This window comes from Anomaloglossus baeobatrachus, chromosome 2, assembly GCF_048569485.1.
Source record: "Anomaloglossus baeobatrachus isolate aAnoBae1 chromosome 2, aAnoBae1.hap1, whole genome shotgun sequence".
In the NCBI taxonomy this organism is placed as follows: domain Eukaryota; kingdom Metazoa; phylum Chordata; class Amphibia; order Anura; family Aromobatidae; genus Anomaloglossus; species Anomaloglossus baeobatrachus.
In genome coordinates, this window is record NC_134354.1 from 54891375 (window position 1) to 54908320 (window position 16946).

Here is a 16946-nt window from a genome sequence, read left to right on the forward strand (position 1 = left end):
TTCCAGCTGCCCTATGTGTTCTACCTCTGGCACTGTTGCCCAGAGTGCTACGCAAGCTCAGCTCCGCTTGCCGCCGCGCCATCCTCGTCGTCCCAGACTGGCCGAGGAGGTCGTGGTTCCCGGATCTGTGGCATCTCACGGTCGGCCAACCGTGGGCACTCTCAGACCGGCCAGACTTACTGTCCCAAGGGCCGTTTTTTCCACTGAATTCTACGGCCCTGATCCTGACTGTGTGGCCATCGAGTCCGAGATCCTAGCGTCTTCAGGATTATCTCAAGACGTCATTGCCACCATGAGACGGGCTAGGAAGTCGGCGTCTGCCAAGATCTGCCACAAGACGTGGAAGATATTCTTATCTTAGCGCTCTGCTCAGGGAGTGTCTCCCTGGACATTTGCATTGCCTACTTTTCCTTCCTTCCTACATTTTGGTTTGGGAAAAGGTTTGTCGCTCGGCTCTCTTAACGGACGAGCCCAGCGCTGTCTGTATTCTTTCAGAAGCGCATAGTACGACTTCCTCAGGTACGCACGTTCCTGCAGGGGGTTGGTAACATTGTCCCTCCGTACAAGAGGCCGTTAGACCCATGGGATCTGCACAGGGTACTACTTGCTCTCCAGGAGCCGCCCTTTGAGCCTCTGAGGGATGTCTTTTCACTTTCTCGACTGTCACAGAAAGTGGCCTTTTTTGGTAACGGTCACGTCTCTTCAGAGAGTGTCCGAGCTAGCAGCGCGGTCATCCAAAGCCCCTTTCCTGGTTTTTCACCAAGACAAGGTAGTGCTGCGCCTGATTCCGGGTTTTCTCCCTAAGGTGGTATCCCCCTTTCATCTCAGTCAGGATATCTCCTTACCTTCCTTTTGTCCTCATCCAGTTCATCGATATGAATTGGATTTGCATTTGTTGGATCTGATGAGAGCGCTCAGAATCTACTTTTCCCGCACGGCGCCCCTGCGCCGCTCGGATGCACTCTTTATACTTGTCGCTGGTCAGCGCAAAGGGTCGCAGGCTTCCAAAGCCACCCTGGCTTGATGGATCAAGGCACCAATTCTTGAACCCTACCGTTCTGCTGGGCTTCCGGTTCCATCAGGGCTGAAGGCCCATTCTACCAGAGCCGTGGGTGCGTCCTGGGCATTACGACACCAGGCTACGGCTCAACAGGTGTGCCAGGCAGCTACCTGGTCGAGTCTGCACACTTTCACCAAACATTATCAGGTGCATACCTATGCTTCGGCGGACGCCAGCCTAGGTAGAAGAGTCCTGCAGGCGGCAGTTGCCTCCCCGTAGGGGAGGGCTGTCTTTGCAGCTCTAACATGAGGTATTTCTTTACCCACCCAGGGACAGCTTTTGGACGTCCCAATCGTCTGGGTCTCCCAATGGAGCGCCGAAGAAGAAGGGAATTTTGTTACTTACCGTAAATTCCTTTTCTTCTAGCTCCTATTGGGAGACCCAGCACCCGCCCTGTTGTCCTTCGGGATTTTTGGTGGTTTTTCGGGTACACATGTTGTTCATGTTGAATGGTTTTCAGTTCTCCGATGTTACTTCGGAGTGAATTTGTTTAAACCAGTTATTGGCTTTCCTCCTTCTTGCTTTTGCACTAAAACTGGTGAGCCAGTGATCCCACTGGGGGTGTATAGCCAGAAGGGGAGGGGCCTTACACTTTTTAGTGTAATGCTTTGTGTGGCCTCCGGAGGCAGTGCTATACACCCAATCGTCTGGTTCTCCCAATAGGAGCTAGAAGAAAAGGAATTTACGGTAAGTAACAAAATTCCCTTCTTTGTGGCTCACAACAGGGTTGCAGAAACCAGTTTTATCGAAGAGCCATTTAGCGTCACCATAGTGCAATCTATAGCTGCACAATGTGCATTACACCCAAAGTCACTTATTAGCTGTAGTCTGTCATTTTCTTTAATTTTACAGTTGTCTAAAAGTTTTTCTGCAGATTCCAAGGGCCTTGAAAAAGTATTCACACTTCTGAATATCACAAACCTAATTGTATTTTATTTAGATTTTATATGATATGCCTACACAAAAAAGCAAACATTTATGCAGTGTAAAAGAAATGATACATAGTTTTGTAGAGATTTTAAAAGTATAAATATGAAAATTGTGACATGTATTTCTATTCACCCCCTGTAGTCTGATACCCCTAGATAAAATCCTGAGTGACCAGTTGCCTCCATAAGTCACCTACTAAGTAAATTGAGTCCACCTGTGCATAAGTACATCTGTACTGTAAAGGGCTCAGAGGTTTGTTATGAGAACATTAGGGATCAAACAGCATCATGAAAACTAAGGAACACACCAGACAGGTCAGGGATAACGTTGTGGAGAAGAGTAAAATGGGATTAAGTTATAACCAAAAAAAAATTGCAAAGCTCTGAACATCTCATGGAGCACATCACCTAAAAATGAAAGGCTTTAGCAAAACTGACAACTTATAAAGACATGTCCATCCACGTAAACTAACATCAAAAACAAGGGAAGAGAAGCAATCAAGAAGCCAATGGTCACTCTGGAGGATCTGCACAGATCTGCAGCTCAGGGGGGAGAATCTGTCAACAGGACAATTATTACTGGCAAGAGGAAAGCCATACTTGAAAGCCAGCCATAAGAAGTCCTGTTTGCATTTGCAAAATAGCCATTTAGGGGACACCGCAAACGTGGAAGACAGTGCTCTGGTCAGATGAGACCAAAGCAGAACTTTTTGGGCTAAATGCAAAACGCTGTGGGTGGAAGAAAACTAACACTGCACATCACCCTAAAAATCCCATGCCCACCGTCAGACATGGTGGCAGCATCATGTTGTGGGGAAGCATTTATCAACAGTGACATAGAAGCTGGTCAGAGTTGATGGAAATATGGCTGGGGTTAAATATGGCTGGGAGGAAATCTTGTTTAAAGCTGCAAAAGACATGAGTGGGGTGTAGGTTTACATTTCAGCAGGACAACGAGCCTAAACATCCTGCCAGAGCTACAACGGTGGGTTTAGATCAGAGCATATTCATGTGTGAACGTCACAGTCCAGACCTAAATCTCATTGAGAATCTGTGACAAGACATGAAAATTGCCCATAACAGATGTCTCCGTCCAATCTCACGGAGCTAAAGCTTGTGGCACAGAATAATGGGAAAAAATGTTACCCTCTATATGTGCAAAGCTGGTAGAGACATTCCCCCCCAAAAGACAGAGATAGCTAGTCCTACAAAGTATTGACTTGGGATGGGGTGGGAGCTGAATACAAATGCACATCACTGAAAAGTGGAAAAAAATGTGGAAAGATTCATGAGATCTGAACACTTTTTCAAGACACTCTACAGTATTTTTGTTGTTTTTTTGTCTGGAGTCCCTGTAGTAATTTGTGTTTAGTCTTCAGGCCCTCTAAAGTCAAAGGATTTGAGTGTATAGCCATGGCCAAGTTCGGGCACCTCTTTTTGGTCAGTGTGATTTCGAGAACATTGTTCTGAATGAAACGTAGAAGATCCCTCCACTCCTAGCTTCTACAGACAAGCTGATTTACATGTCTAAGCTCCTTAGTGAGGGCTCCAGCAATTCCTAGAAAGCATTTTTGGCTAAATTAGAGAGGTGCGGTTGTTGGAAACCTATGCAGAGCTTCTCTACCACATTTTAAGCTAGCAACTGAGCTAAGAACCGGGCTGGACCTGTGGGATGAGTTTTCTAACTCCCCCAGAAAGAGTTGTATGAGAGTATAAGTCTGAATCCGGGTGTGATCCTGAGGTGGAGGACCACATACCGAATAGACGCACATATATATTTTTTATACACAGTATATAATGACCTGTTTACATTTCTAGCAAGTCAATGATTAAAGACTATACCTCTTTTTGCACTTGCAATTTTCTCCTCTGGCTCCAACCTGTTTTATGTCGAGATTAGACTTTTGCTGTATTTTTATCTCTTCAGTGTAATCCTCCCAGGCCAAAAAGATCAAAAGGGATTTTTTTTTCATTACTTGGTACAAATATCTGCTCCAAGATACATGTTTGTGTGTAGTCTTGCTGTGTAGTCCTTTGATCTGTGTTTTCTAAAACATGCTTTGAAAAGCAGCTATTTGTATGCAGAAGCGTCCTACTTTCATCTCCTAATAAGAGCGTCACGTTTCCTATCCAAGGAATGGCAGTAATGTACCTGTCCCCTATCAGCCTATAGAACAACCAGTGCTGCTCCTCTTTATGGACTGAATAACACATAGGTCCATCAAGTTCTATTTTTGTTAATCAGTTTTACGTTTTTCATGGTTTGGTCATTGTAACCCATCTGTCTTTAGATAAGCAACCTGCAATTATTCAGTGGCATGTGAAAGATTGAGCACCCCTGGTCAAAGTTACTGTCATTGTGAACCATTAGGCAAGTTGAAGATGAAATGATCTCTAAGCAGCATAAAGTTAATGATGACACATTTCCTTTATATTTTAAGCAAAAAAATATATATTTTCATCTTTTACATTTTAAGATTAGCAAAAAAGGAAAATGGGCTGATGGAAAAGTTTGTGCGCCCTGCAAGGTTAGTACCTTGTACCAACCCCTGTGGCAAGTATCTCAGCTTGTAAATTCTTTTTCTTGCAGTCAATAGTCTTTTAATTCTTGTTTGAAGGATTTCCATCCATTCTTTCATGGAGAGGTCTTCCAGTTCTGTGAAATTCCTGGCTCATCTTGCATGCACTACTCTTTTGAGGTCTAGCCACAGATTTTCAGTGATGTTCATTGATGTTCAGATCAGGGGACTGTGAGGGCCATTGTAAAACCGTCAGCCTTTTGAGCTAGTTTATTATGGATTTTGTTGTGCGTAAGATCACTCATTATACACTAGTAAAAGCCACTCTTCTCCTCTCTTCTCCTCTCCCCCCCTCTCCCCCCCCCCTCTCCCCCCCTCTCCCCCCCCATCCCCCCACCTCCCCCCCCATCCCCCCACCTCCCCCCCCATCCCCCCACCTCCCCCCCCTATCCCCCCACCTCCCCCCCCATCCCCCCACCTCCCCCCCCTATCCCCCCACCTCCCCCACCTCCCCCCTATCCCCCCCTATCCCCCCCTATCCCCCCCTCTCTCCCCCCCCTCTCCCCCCCCCCCTCTCTCCCCCCCCTCTCTCCCCCCACCTCTCTCCCCCACCTCTCTCCCCCCACCTCTCTCCCCCCACCTCTCTCCCCCCACCTCTCTCCCCCCACCTCTCTCCCCCCACCTCTCTCCCCCCACCTCTCTCCCCCCACCTCTCTCCCCCCACCTCTCTCTCCCCCCCCCTCTCTCCCCCCCCTTAGTTTTGGGCACCTAATCTGGCAACCTCACCATATGCAATATTTTAGAACAGATACATTTTAAAGGGAACCAGTCATCAGTTTTGGGGCCTATAAGCTGCGGCCACCATCACTGGGCTCTTATATACAGCATTCATTCTGTATATAAGAGCCCAGACCACTGTGTAGAACGTAAAAATCACTTTATAATAATTACCTAAACGGTCGCTGTGGTGGAGTTGGGCCATATGGGCGTCTTCGTCCTCCGGTGCCGGCGCCTCCTCTTTCGGCCATCTTCGTCCTCTTTATGAAGCCTGTGTGCAGGACGCGTCCTATGTTTTACACACTTGCCGGTCCTGCGCAGGCGCACTACAGTACTTTGATCTGCCCTGCGCAGGACAGATCAAAGTGCGCCTGCGCAGGACCTCAATGCTGGTGAGTGTAGATGACCTAGACGCGTCATGCACCCAGGCTTCAGAAGGAGAAGGACAAAGATGGGCGAAAGAGGCGGCGCCGACACCGGAGAACAGAGACACCCATATGACCCAACTCCACCGCAGCGACCCTTTAGGTGAGTATTATAAAGTGATTTTTACGTTTTACACAGCGGCCTGGGATCTTATATACAGTATTCTAGAATGCTGCATATAAGAGCCCAGTTAGTGGTATAGTCACCAAAATTGGTGACAGGTTCCCTTTAAGGTTTTTGTCATTACTTGCCCCTGTAAATGTGTTCGTTCTCGGGCAGACTTGGATCTCCGTCACAACACTGATTGATCTCTCCCTGTAAGAAACATGCTCTGTATTTGCAGATTATGGAAAATATAGAAAACCTCATCTGCCTATACATTAAAATTCTAAAACTAAAGTCTCACATAGTCCAAAAATCTGACAACCTTGGAAAATAATGTGCCGGCAGGTTGTCAGCCCTGTCCTCTGCCCCCGGCCTCTGCTTGTTCCAGTATTTCCTCTGATTACTTGTCTTTGACGTCTGCTTCCCGTGTCCAGTTTTTAGCTACGAGTTCCCTACCAGATTTTGTCTGCGCCTTATCCCTTATTAACGGATTGAAGAAAATCGGCATCTTGGCTGGAGAAGGCAAGATCCTGCTCACATCTGGCTGCAATATTACGAGATGGACTGAGCGGTCTATATTATCCTGCAGTTCGGACCTCGGAAGTCATTATCTCTTTGCCTTCGCAGCGGAGCGGATTTTTGCAATTTTGCTTTTAATTTACAAGAAGACCAAATGCAAACACAAAGATCAAGCAGATATCGAGATCAAAAGAGAGCAATGCCATTGATGTGATTTGCGTAAGGAGATTATTGGCGGCTATTTGGCTCTCTTCTCGTCCAGCAATGAATGGACCCTGGATTACACCCGTTTTTTACAACTCCAGACATGTAGGGCAATGCTTTATAGAGAGGACGCAGTGAGATTAGACTAATAGCGCCACTTCTGTCTATAGGTCATGTGTGGTACTGCATTTAAGCCTCATCCAAGCGAGCTGCAATACCACACACAGCCTATGAGAAAGAGCGGCGCTGCTTCTCGGGAACAGAAACAGAGGGTTTGATCTCATCATCAAAGTTATTGTTACATTGGAGAACAATTAGTCATAAAATTCCCATTTATCATCTTTAAAGGTAATATGGAATCAGAAAATGATCCGATTTTTGTGTTAACCTTCAAGGTACACTCCAAAAAACGTACACTTAAGCCACGCTCACATCAGCGGTATTTTGCTGCAAAACCGGATCCATCACAAATGCGTTTCAGCTCCATTCATTTCCTACGGAATGGCGATAACACGCAACTGCATGTGACCGCATCTTGCAGCGATTCCTTAGGAAATGAATGGAGCTGAAACGCATTTGTGACGGATCCGGTTTTGCGGCAAAATACCGCTGATGTTAGTTAATAGCACCCCCTGAGGAAAGGATCGCTGAAACGCGCGTCGGGGCATAGCGGCACGCTTTGGATCATTTACAGACCACATTGGAGTTTTAATTTCCTTTACAAATCAGTACATCTTTATACTTTATTTCTTTGATATACAGGATAATTGTACCATATCGCTTTCATATATACCATATCACTTTGATATCTAATTTTGCACTATGCACTTTGTTATATATGATAAACAGATATTTATTTAAATAATAGTGGTCTTTGCAGTTAGCACTTTCTTTTCCTGGTAAACTGCTGCTATAATTTATGGGACTTTCTCCTGCCTTGTATTTCTATGGATTTATAATAAATATTTATTTTAATTATTGAATAAAAATATTAATTTTAATATCAATTTAATCATCATTTCCTTTATTTATTGTATCCTTATGGATTCTTATTTAAAGTTTTTTTGATATTTATTGATGTTAGTTGCGCCTAGTTATGTGGGGCAGCGGTGGCACGTTTAGCCGACACTGTCTCACCAGGCACGGAGGATGGAGGGGCGCCTGAGATAGGAAGCTACCAAAAAGACATCTACCTACCTGCCATACTTGCGGTAACATGACGAAAACAAACTTTTCGTCCAGTGGACTATATGTGACTGACTAAAGGTTATTTTTTAGTCTTTTATTTTTCGGTGTCTATACAAAAAAGAAAAAAAATCTAAATTTTTAGCAATTTTGACACTGGCCTCCAGGCGTTATACTCGACTTATACTTCTCTGTTCTGTACACAATATTTTCAGCAGCATTATCCTCACAGATAGAATTACAATAATGGATAACACCTCTATATACAGTGTATATCACAGGATTTACCATTTACAATAGGTGGTATCACAGCTCACCTCCACCCCTGTGCAATGACTGATAACACATTTACACTGGAGATCAAAATTAGAAGAACAACATACAATTTCCTAAATGTTAAGGTCATTGTTGCGTCCTTTGTGGTTATATCCTAACATGAGGAAACTCGCGGTATTTTAAGCTTATTTCATAAATTGAATTTATTGTAAAGCGCATAATAAAAATATTATTGTAAAAGAACACTGACCAAAATTAGAGAAAACTTTCAGATACCTGTAAGTTATTGGTGTTAATCTGGCACCTGGTGCTAATGTCCTTAATTATCTGACAAACCCTATATAACTGGCAGCCTAACTTTCCAGTTTCCACTGACTTTGCAAAAATGGTGTGCCGAGCCAAAGTGACTGAAACCCTCCAGCAGCAGGTTGTCCAGATGAAGGCCTAAGGGGTAACACTATCACCCATAGTAAGAGAAGTTGTTTTTTTCAATTCTGTGATTTTGATTTTGGGTCCCCCCCTCCAATTTTGATACCAGCCATGATAAAGCCACACGGCTGAAGGCTGGTATTCTCAGGATGGGGAGCCCCATGTTATGGGGAGCCGCCCAGCCTAAAAATATCACCCAGCAGCCGCTTGTAATTGCCGCATCCGTTAGATGCGACAGTCCCGGGACTCTACCCGGCTCATCCCGAATTGCCCTGGTGTGGTGGCAATCAGGGTAATAAGAAGTTAATGGCAGCCCATAGCTGCCACAAAGTCCTAGGTTAATCATTGCAGGCGTCGATGAGACGCCCCATGATTAACCTGTAAGTGAAAGTAAATAAACATAAACACCTGAAAAAAATCCTTTATTTGGAATAAAAGACAAAAAAAAAACCCTCTTTCACCAATTTATTAAAATCCCCAAATACCCCTCCAGGTCTGGCGTAATCCGCACGAGGTCCCTCGACGCATCCAACTCTACTACATGAAGCTGACAGGAGCGGCCGTAGAACAGTCGCTCAATGTCAGCTCCACGCAGCAACTGAAGTGAGCTGCGCGATTAGCAGTGACGTCACTCAGGTTACCCGCGGCCACAGGTCTCGGGTGGAGAACTGCAGCTGGCTTTAAGTCACCTGAGTGACAGCACCGCTGACCGCGTGGCTCACTTCACTCAGGGGATTTGCGGTCACCGTTGAGTCCTTCACCTGTGATTGTTAATCAGGCTGCGGCACACAGACAGAGCCGCGCGATTACAATGAAGTCGGGTGTAGTTCATCCGAGGTCATTCTGATTGCGCGGCTCTGTCTCGCAGCCAGCCATGTTTCTATGGGATGTAGCAGAGCCGAGTGGGACCGCACTGGCAAAAATGCATTCAAAGTGCATCCAAAACAGTGTTTTGGATGCTTTTGGAAACGCACATGCTGTGACAAAACGCTGCTTTTTATTTGTCACACCAAAACGAAACGTGTGCACATACCCTAACATTAGGTCTAGTGGCCAGTGTGAAATGTGTTGTTTTTTTTTTATTTTTTTTTAATACAGATAATGATATGAAAGGAAAATGCAATATACCTTTAAATCACCACTCCAGAATTGTATTTTTTTTTTTCAACTGCTGGAGTGGTACGACTAATGTAAGGTCCCTGCCCCTACTATTAGACTAACCAGCCTCCGTCTTCACACTATCGGTGCCGCTCCTGTCAGTCTGGTACTTTGTGACCTGCCAGCAGCTCCAGGTCCGGAGGTCATAACTGAATACAAGTCTATGAGAGCCTTGTTCTGGCTCTTATAGAGTTGCATTGAGCGCTTGTGACTGTTACCTCTGACCTCTAGCAGTCAGACATTGTCTTCACAAGAACAGAGCTGTGCTGACAAAAGGTAAAGACACTGGATAAGTAAAGGACTAGAGTCCTGGGATCTTAGATTACCGGCAACTGCAGACTCCACATCTGAAAGGAAAACAAAATGCTGGAGAGGTGCTTCATATAAAAACCCAATTTAAACAGTAGGTCATGTTCTGATATCACGTTATCTTTGAAGGGAATCTAACACTGTGTGTTGTGTGTGGATCACGTTTTTATTAGTCGTATTATTATTATTACAGGCAGGAATATGATAAAATGCATCACCCTTTAATAGCTGAAGACCGGTTTACACAGAATTCAACATTACATAGGGGCACTTCACTCCTCCTCTCTTCGCCCTCTCTCTGCGCTCCAGCCTCTGCGCTCCAGCCTCTGCCCTCCAGCCTCTGCGCTCCAATCAATGCTCAATAACCTCTGCGCTCCAGCCTCTGCGCACCAGCCTCTGCGCTCCAGCCTCTGCCCTCCAGCCTCTGCCCTCCAGCCTCTGCCCTCCAGCCTCTGCGCTCCAGCCTCTGCGCTCCAGCCTCTGCGCTCCAGCCTCTGCCCTCCAGCCTCTGCGCTCCAATCAATGCTCAATAACCTCTGCGCTCCAGCCTCTGCGCACCAGCCTCTGCGCTCCAGCCTCTGCCCTCCAGCCTCTGCCCTCCAGCCTCTGCCCTCCAGCCTCTGCGCTCCAGCCTCTGCGCTCCAGCCTCTGCGCTCCAGCCTCTGCCCTCCAGCCTCTGCCCTCCAGCCTCTGCGCTCCAATCAATGCTCAATAACCTCTGCGCTCCAGCCTCTGCGCACCAGCTTCTGCTCACCAACTCTGCTGAGTAACCTCTGCTCGCCGTCCTCTGCTCGCCGTCCTCTGCTCGCCGTCCTCTGTTCGCCGTCCTCTGCGCGCCGTCCTCTGCGCGCCGTCCTCTGCGCGCCGTCCTCTGCGCGCCGTCCTCTGCGCACCAGCCTCTACACATGCTCGTAGCACTTTTCCATAAATATTATGTAATTTTCTGACTTGTAATTTTTGCTGTATTCTGATTATATTTATTGATTTGCTATTGATATAACACTTCCACAGGACAGCGATACGTTTGTGACCCGTTTTCCCATCTTCTTACTCTCCCCTTTGCACACAGTACAATTCTTTTCTCGTTAATGAAAGTTTAATCTCTCCTCTCCATCTGTCGGAGCCGCTGTGCTTCCCCGGTTTTGTCCCTGACACATCCGATCAGGGCTGCGGAGGCTTCCTGTCTGGTTTGGACAGGGCATCATTGCTTCCATTTCCAGATTTGGCAAACGTGTGCGCCTTGTTTTCTATCCCGGGCCTGTATGAGCTTCATGTGTCAATCACATTAAATCACATTGGCGCGGTCACCGTATGAAGCATTAGTGATGGGCACTGGGACGGCGGCTCACAAATGCACAATTTACCGCTGTCTTCATCCGTGATTTGATTTTTTTTTTTTTTTTTTTTTTTTGCTGTAAATCTTCGGCGTGCTTAGTCAGGGAATTTATATTACAGATGACTTTTGTGTTTTGAGCTCACTATTTTGGGGTGTGGGGAAGTGGATCCACCCCACCTCATAGTGAAAGGGACGGGGTCCTCCGAATTTTGTATCTAGCATCTTAAGGTCCTGTATTTCTAAACTCTCAGGTCCTTGCTGCTCTGCACTGAATTATGTTAGCGTTAAGTGTCACCTTGCTTTGGGTCTTTCCGTGTTTCCACACAGTGGAGAATCTCGTAGTTTTACGATTCACCCAGGACCCAATTTTTCCCCTAGTTTTGCTCTCCGGTTCCTGACAGCGGCTTATACCGTGCTCCCTGTAGCCCTGTGCCGGAGCCGTGCACATCTGCGGAGTCAATCCTCTTTATACTCTACCATCTTTGTGGTGGCGTCTAACTGTGATCTCCAATATAAGACACTTGATTTTGTAGTTCTGTTACAGTAGTTAAAGGGAATCTGTCACCCCCTTTGACCGTTTTAAGCTCTTACTTATGGCATACAGGTAATAGGATGGTGAATGTAGTCTTACCTGTATGCCTCATAGCAGATGCCTTGTTCCACAAATATTACTTTAGATCGCAATGTGCAAATTGGCCTACTGGGCGTTGTGCTTCAGCAACTGGACGGTTGCTTCCCTGTAAGAAATTCCCACCTCCGTGCTGCATTATCCATCCTGTCACCTCCTCTCAGCGTCACAGCTGGCAATTTCGGCGCATGCGCAGTAGAGTGTTCTTCAGCCAGCGTTCATTCACCCCCCCATTGAATCTACTGCGCATGCGCTGGTGATTCAGCTCCACCTCGGTTATCAGTGTGCTCTTCTAAGATGTCCTTCAACTTCCTGTTTGCAAAATCACCCAGGTATGTATGTGTATGTCTACCCACCCACCAGCCCGCAGGCAGGAAGTTGGGAGGACAACTTAGAACAGCGCACCAATAATAGAAGTGGAGCTGACTCTCACCAGCACATGCGCAATAGATTCAATGGGGGTGAATGAACGCAGGCTGAAGAACACTCTACTGCGCACGTGCGGGATTTGCATTGAGACACTGAGAGGAGGTAACAGGAAGGATAATGCAGCATGGAGGTGGGGATTTTTTACAGGGAAGCAACCTCCCAGAAGCCAAAGCACAACGCCCAGTAGATTAATAGGCTAATTTACATATAGCAATCTAAAGTAATATTTGTGATCAAAGGGGGTGACCGATTCCCTTTAATGTACAGTCAGGGTTATATTGGTGAGACCAGCATTAGAGTAATCATGGGCCCTAAAGGTCCATCAGAAGCCAACTCAATTTTGAGATTTTGGAGATGACTTTGGAGCAGACACCGTCCACTAAGGTCTATAGTCTATAGTCTATAGAAGCATACAGAAAAATCTTATTGATCACATGTTCTCTATGTACAATGACTCTCGGCAAATTCCAATGAAATATAACGTGCTCAGGTATATTTTCAGCTAAGCTAGGGGGGTGGACCTCAGAATAATTTCTTCTCATGGGCCAAAGAAACCTCAGTCTGAAACTAAATATAGGTCTACCTTCACTGATGGCCTACTAACGAAATGCAATATTTGTTCCCAAACACGGCCCCATTTCACAAACCATAACTTTCCATGATGGATGTTCATGCATCAGAAAACCTTCAGAACTTCTGGTTACTAGATTTCTCTAAGAGGAAAGCATTTCTCCTTGTGGAGACTGACACACCATTCCGACATGCCAGTAGTGAGGAGACTTTAAGCCATAATGCTCCTCTGGGAAATAAGCAAACTAATATGCACTTATTGGAAGTAGCAATCCTAAAGGTCAAAATTGACCCATTAACGAGCCTTGTCATATGAGTTAAGATTTATGCCAGATCAAAACCTCAATTTGCAGACAGTGTTTCGGGGTGATTGTACCTTGTCGGTGCAAAGTGTGAGATCTGATCTGGCTGTTAGAGAGGCTAAGACAGGGTCTAAAGCGGGCTTTACACGCTACGACATCGCTAGAAATTGCTAGCGATATCGTATGCAAAAGCACCCGCCCCCGTCGTGCATGCGATTTCGTGTGATCGCTGCTGCAGCGAACATTATTGCTACGGCAGCGTCACACATACTTACCTGGTCGGCGGCATCGCTGTGACTGCCGAACAATCCCTCCCTCAAGGGGGAGGGATGTTTGGCATCACAGCGGCGTCACCGCGATGTCACTAAGCAGCCGGCCAATGAAAGCGGAGGGGCGGAGATGAGCGGGACATAACATCCCGCCCACCTCTTTCCTTCCTCATTGCGGCCGGCGGCAGGTAAGGAGATGTTCCTCGCTCCTGCGGTGTCACACATAGCGATGTGTTCTGCCGCAGGTACGACGAACCACATCGATAATCAACCATTACCGATTTTTGGTATTGGGACGACCTCTCCATGGTGAACGATTTTCACCATTTTTGAGGTCGCTGGGAAGTGTCACACGCTGCGATATCGTTAATGACGCCGGATGTGTGTCACTAATAACGTGACCCCGACGATAAAACATTAACAATATCGTAGCGTGTAAAGCCCCTTAAGGGGAAGCTATTCTCCTTGCGGAGACTGACCAGGCTTGTTAACCCTAGAACGCACAACCATAGACATCTACAATAGAAAACAAGTAACCTAGCAGGCCTGTGAGGCCCCAGGTATGCATTCTAGGGTTAAAGAGTCAATTTTGACTTTTAGGATTACTACTTCCAATAGGTGGCACTAGAGTTTGTCTACTTCCTCCCTGAAGAGACGATTTTTCTAGATTTCAGGAGGCTATTATGTCCCTCTGTTGATTTGTCTTCTCCTCCGCGAGTCCTGGAGGTCTTCTGTTTTTACCAGAACCTGCCAGACATACTTGGATTAGCAAGGAATGGAATATATTTATAAAAAAGCATAGACTGCTACCAACCGCACCTGAGCATCTGTGGGAACCAGCAGACTCCTTGCTAAAAGTAAAAAAAGAAAAATACATAGGTTGGATTTTTTTTTATCACTAAGACAAGTCATTTTAATGGCCGCATCATAAAATTGTATCCCTAAGGTGGAAGATATATGTATTAAGGTTGTCCGCCTGGCCACTGGAGATTCTATGCCTTTTTTTTTAGTGGAGCGGTGTTTCGCTCCATTCATTTTCGAGAGTGGTGCTCACTTAGACACTACCACTTTCATAAGAGTGAATGGACTGATGGTCACACACTCCATTAATGTGCACCCGTGTTCTCAGGACCGAGGGAGTCCCAGGGACCAGACGGTCACCGATCAGGGTGGTCTTGGAGTAAATCCTTTAAAGAGCGCAATAGAGTAGATCCTTGTGCCCTTCGTTGCCCCTAATGGCTCTGCTCTGGGCATCGCACAGTGTTTTGCTTGGAGTGTTGCTTAATCCATGTATTTGCTCTGCTTTACACTACACTACACTTTTATTTTATGCCTTTCTCTTTTACGTTGCAGTTGGGGAATTTGTGAGCGACGCTCTTCTGGTTCCCGATAAATGCCGCTTCCTTCACCAGGAGAGGATGGATATCTGTGAGACCCATCTGCACTGGCACACTGTAGCCAAAGAGGTAACGCAAATGTTAAACATATTCTTTAAAATGTCATCATATTTATCAGTGTTTCAGATCTCCGGTGACCTGTCACTTAGACTCCGCAGAGACATCCATCAGCGGGAGCTGCCTTACGGCCTGTCAGTTTCCCGGCATTTACTGGTACCAGTGACATGTAACCTGATGATCCTAATATATGGTTTATGTTCATGCTGTATTCCTGCACCATATTTTAACTGAAGGGCCTTAATGTAAGACCTGTAACACGAGGCCCCCACTTACCATGTGCCACTTATAATACTGGTATTGTCCTATGTGGCACGGGCCTCTGGACTAAAGATGCGCGAATCCGATGTACAGTTTGCAGGCCGAACACCGACTTTAAAAAAAACAAAGAAACTACGCATACCTGCAAGTATGCAAAACTATCCCTATCCAACCACCCACCCATATAAAATCCCCTCCCATCTCAACATACGGTATATTTACATGTATACTCAAAGATATCACTAGGCATTGATCTGCACCCAACGCATCACATAGATTGTTTGCCTGGAACGCATAAAATCCAAGTTTGTATTGTAACACATCAATTTCTAAAAAGACAAGCTAAAACAACTCAGCTATCAAGGCTCTAGAACAGTGTTTCCCAAACTCTGGTCCTCGCGGACCCCAACAGGTCAGGTTTTCAGGATTTCCTTAATATTGCACAGGTGGTGCCTTGAGAATAATTCCATCACCTGTTCAATGCTAAGGAAATCCTCAAAACATGACTTGTTGGGAGCCATGGGGACTGGAGTTTGGGAAATACTGCACCATGTCAATGTCATCGGGGCCAAATTTGGGGTATCCAGCCATGGAGGCCATAGGTCCTCGAATTTCTTATATGCCCTCCTCTTCTGGTATACATATTTCTCAAGCCTGACTGTATTTTCTCATTCAGCTCTCTAGTATCTGGGGCGTTACTGTTTTTCCAGTATAGTGCTATGATCTTTCGTGCTTGGTATAGAATCCGCGCGATAGCGGTCTTATGGCTCTCAGGGATAGAGTGTTCCACAATGTATCCAAGAACACTCATCAGAGGTCCACGGTCTGTCCGACAGTCATACACAGAGTCAATGAGGTCCAGCACACCCGTCCACTATCTTCTCAGACGCGGATAATTCCACATAAGGGGGATCACATCTGCATCCGTCACTCCACACTTCCAGCAACACGAGTCAGGGCTAGCCCCAATTTTGAATAGAAATATTGGGGTGCTATATACTGTGTGTACTAAAAATGGTTGCAACAGCCTCTGTGACTCACTTACTGATAGCAGCGGAATATTTTGCACTACCTTCTCCCACACCGCCGCAGAAATATGCCCCGTGTCTCTCTGCCATTTGTCTCTAAGACCGCAGGTCTCCGCTTTGATTTTAGCATCTTGGAAATACATATAGTAAAAGGAGATTGCCCCCCTTAGTGCTGCTTGAAGTGTTTGATTGGCTCGCATTGGGGGTAACACCGGTTGTGGTCAGATGTAGTGTGCAACCCCCCGAAATGGAAACACTTCGCCCACCCTCACCTGGAAGTGTTCTGCTTATGGCGGGCTGTGTGTGGTCGAAGATCCGAACAGCCAATCATTGATTTCCATTGGGATTTGAGCCAAGTCTGAACACATGGAGGTACAGATCATCTGCACCCGCCGAACAGACCTTACACAGGTTCTCTCATCTATTCTAGACCACTTCCAGAAACAGAGTCCTGGTGTCGCTGCTACTGCATGTACTATTGTAGGTGTCAGCAAGTGCTTGTTTTTATGATATATCTTTATTAGCTTTATTGCTGAGTGTAAATAGAAAAAGAAAAATGTATTACCTGGAACCAGTCAGTAAGCATGTTCAATAATGATGTGTTTCATGAGGGACATTTGGATTGATGGTTAGTTAGATGGATGAGTGAGTGGATGATTAGAATGTTCCGGTTGGATCGGGTGGGAGGATGGATGCCTTGTTTAATGGGATGTCTTTTTGCTTGGATTGCTGGATGGCTGCATTGCTGGATGGCTGCATTGCTGGATGGCTGC

The 16946-nt window shown here is 46.0% G+C and overlaps 1 protein-coding gene across 3 annotated transcripts in view; it reads left to right on the forward strand.

Moving 5' to 3' along the window:
• Positions 1 to 16946, forward strand: part of APP (amyloid beta precursor protein) — a 365769-nt gene that overhangs the window by 220439 nt on the left and 128384 nt on the right. For all 3 annotated transcript variants that reach the window (XM_075335061.1, XM_075335059.1, XM_075335060.1), the window contains exon 4: positions 14784 to 14896. In XM_075335061.1, coding sequence (XP_075191176.1) covers positions 14784 to 14896 — 113 coding nt within the window. The remainder of the gene's footprint in view (positions 1 to 14783; positions 14897 to 16946) is intronic.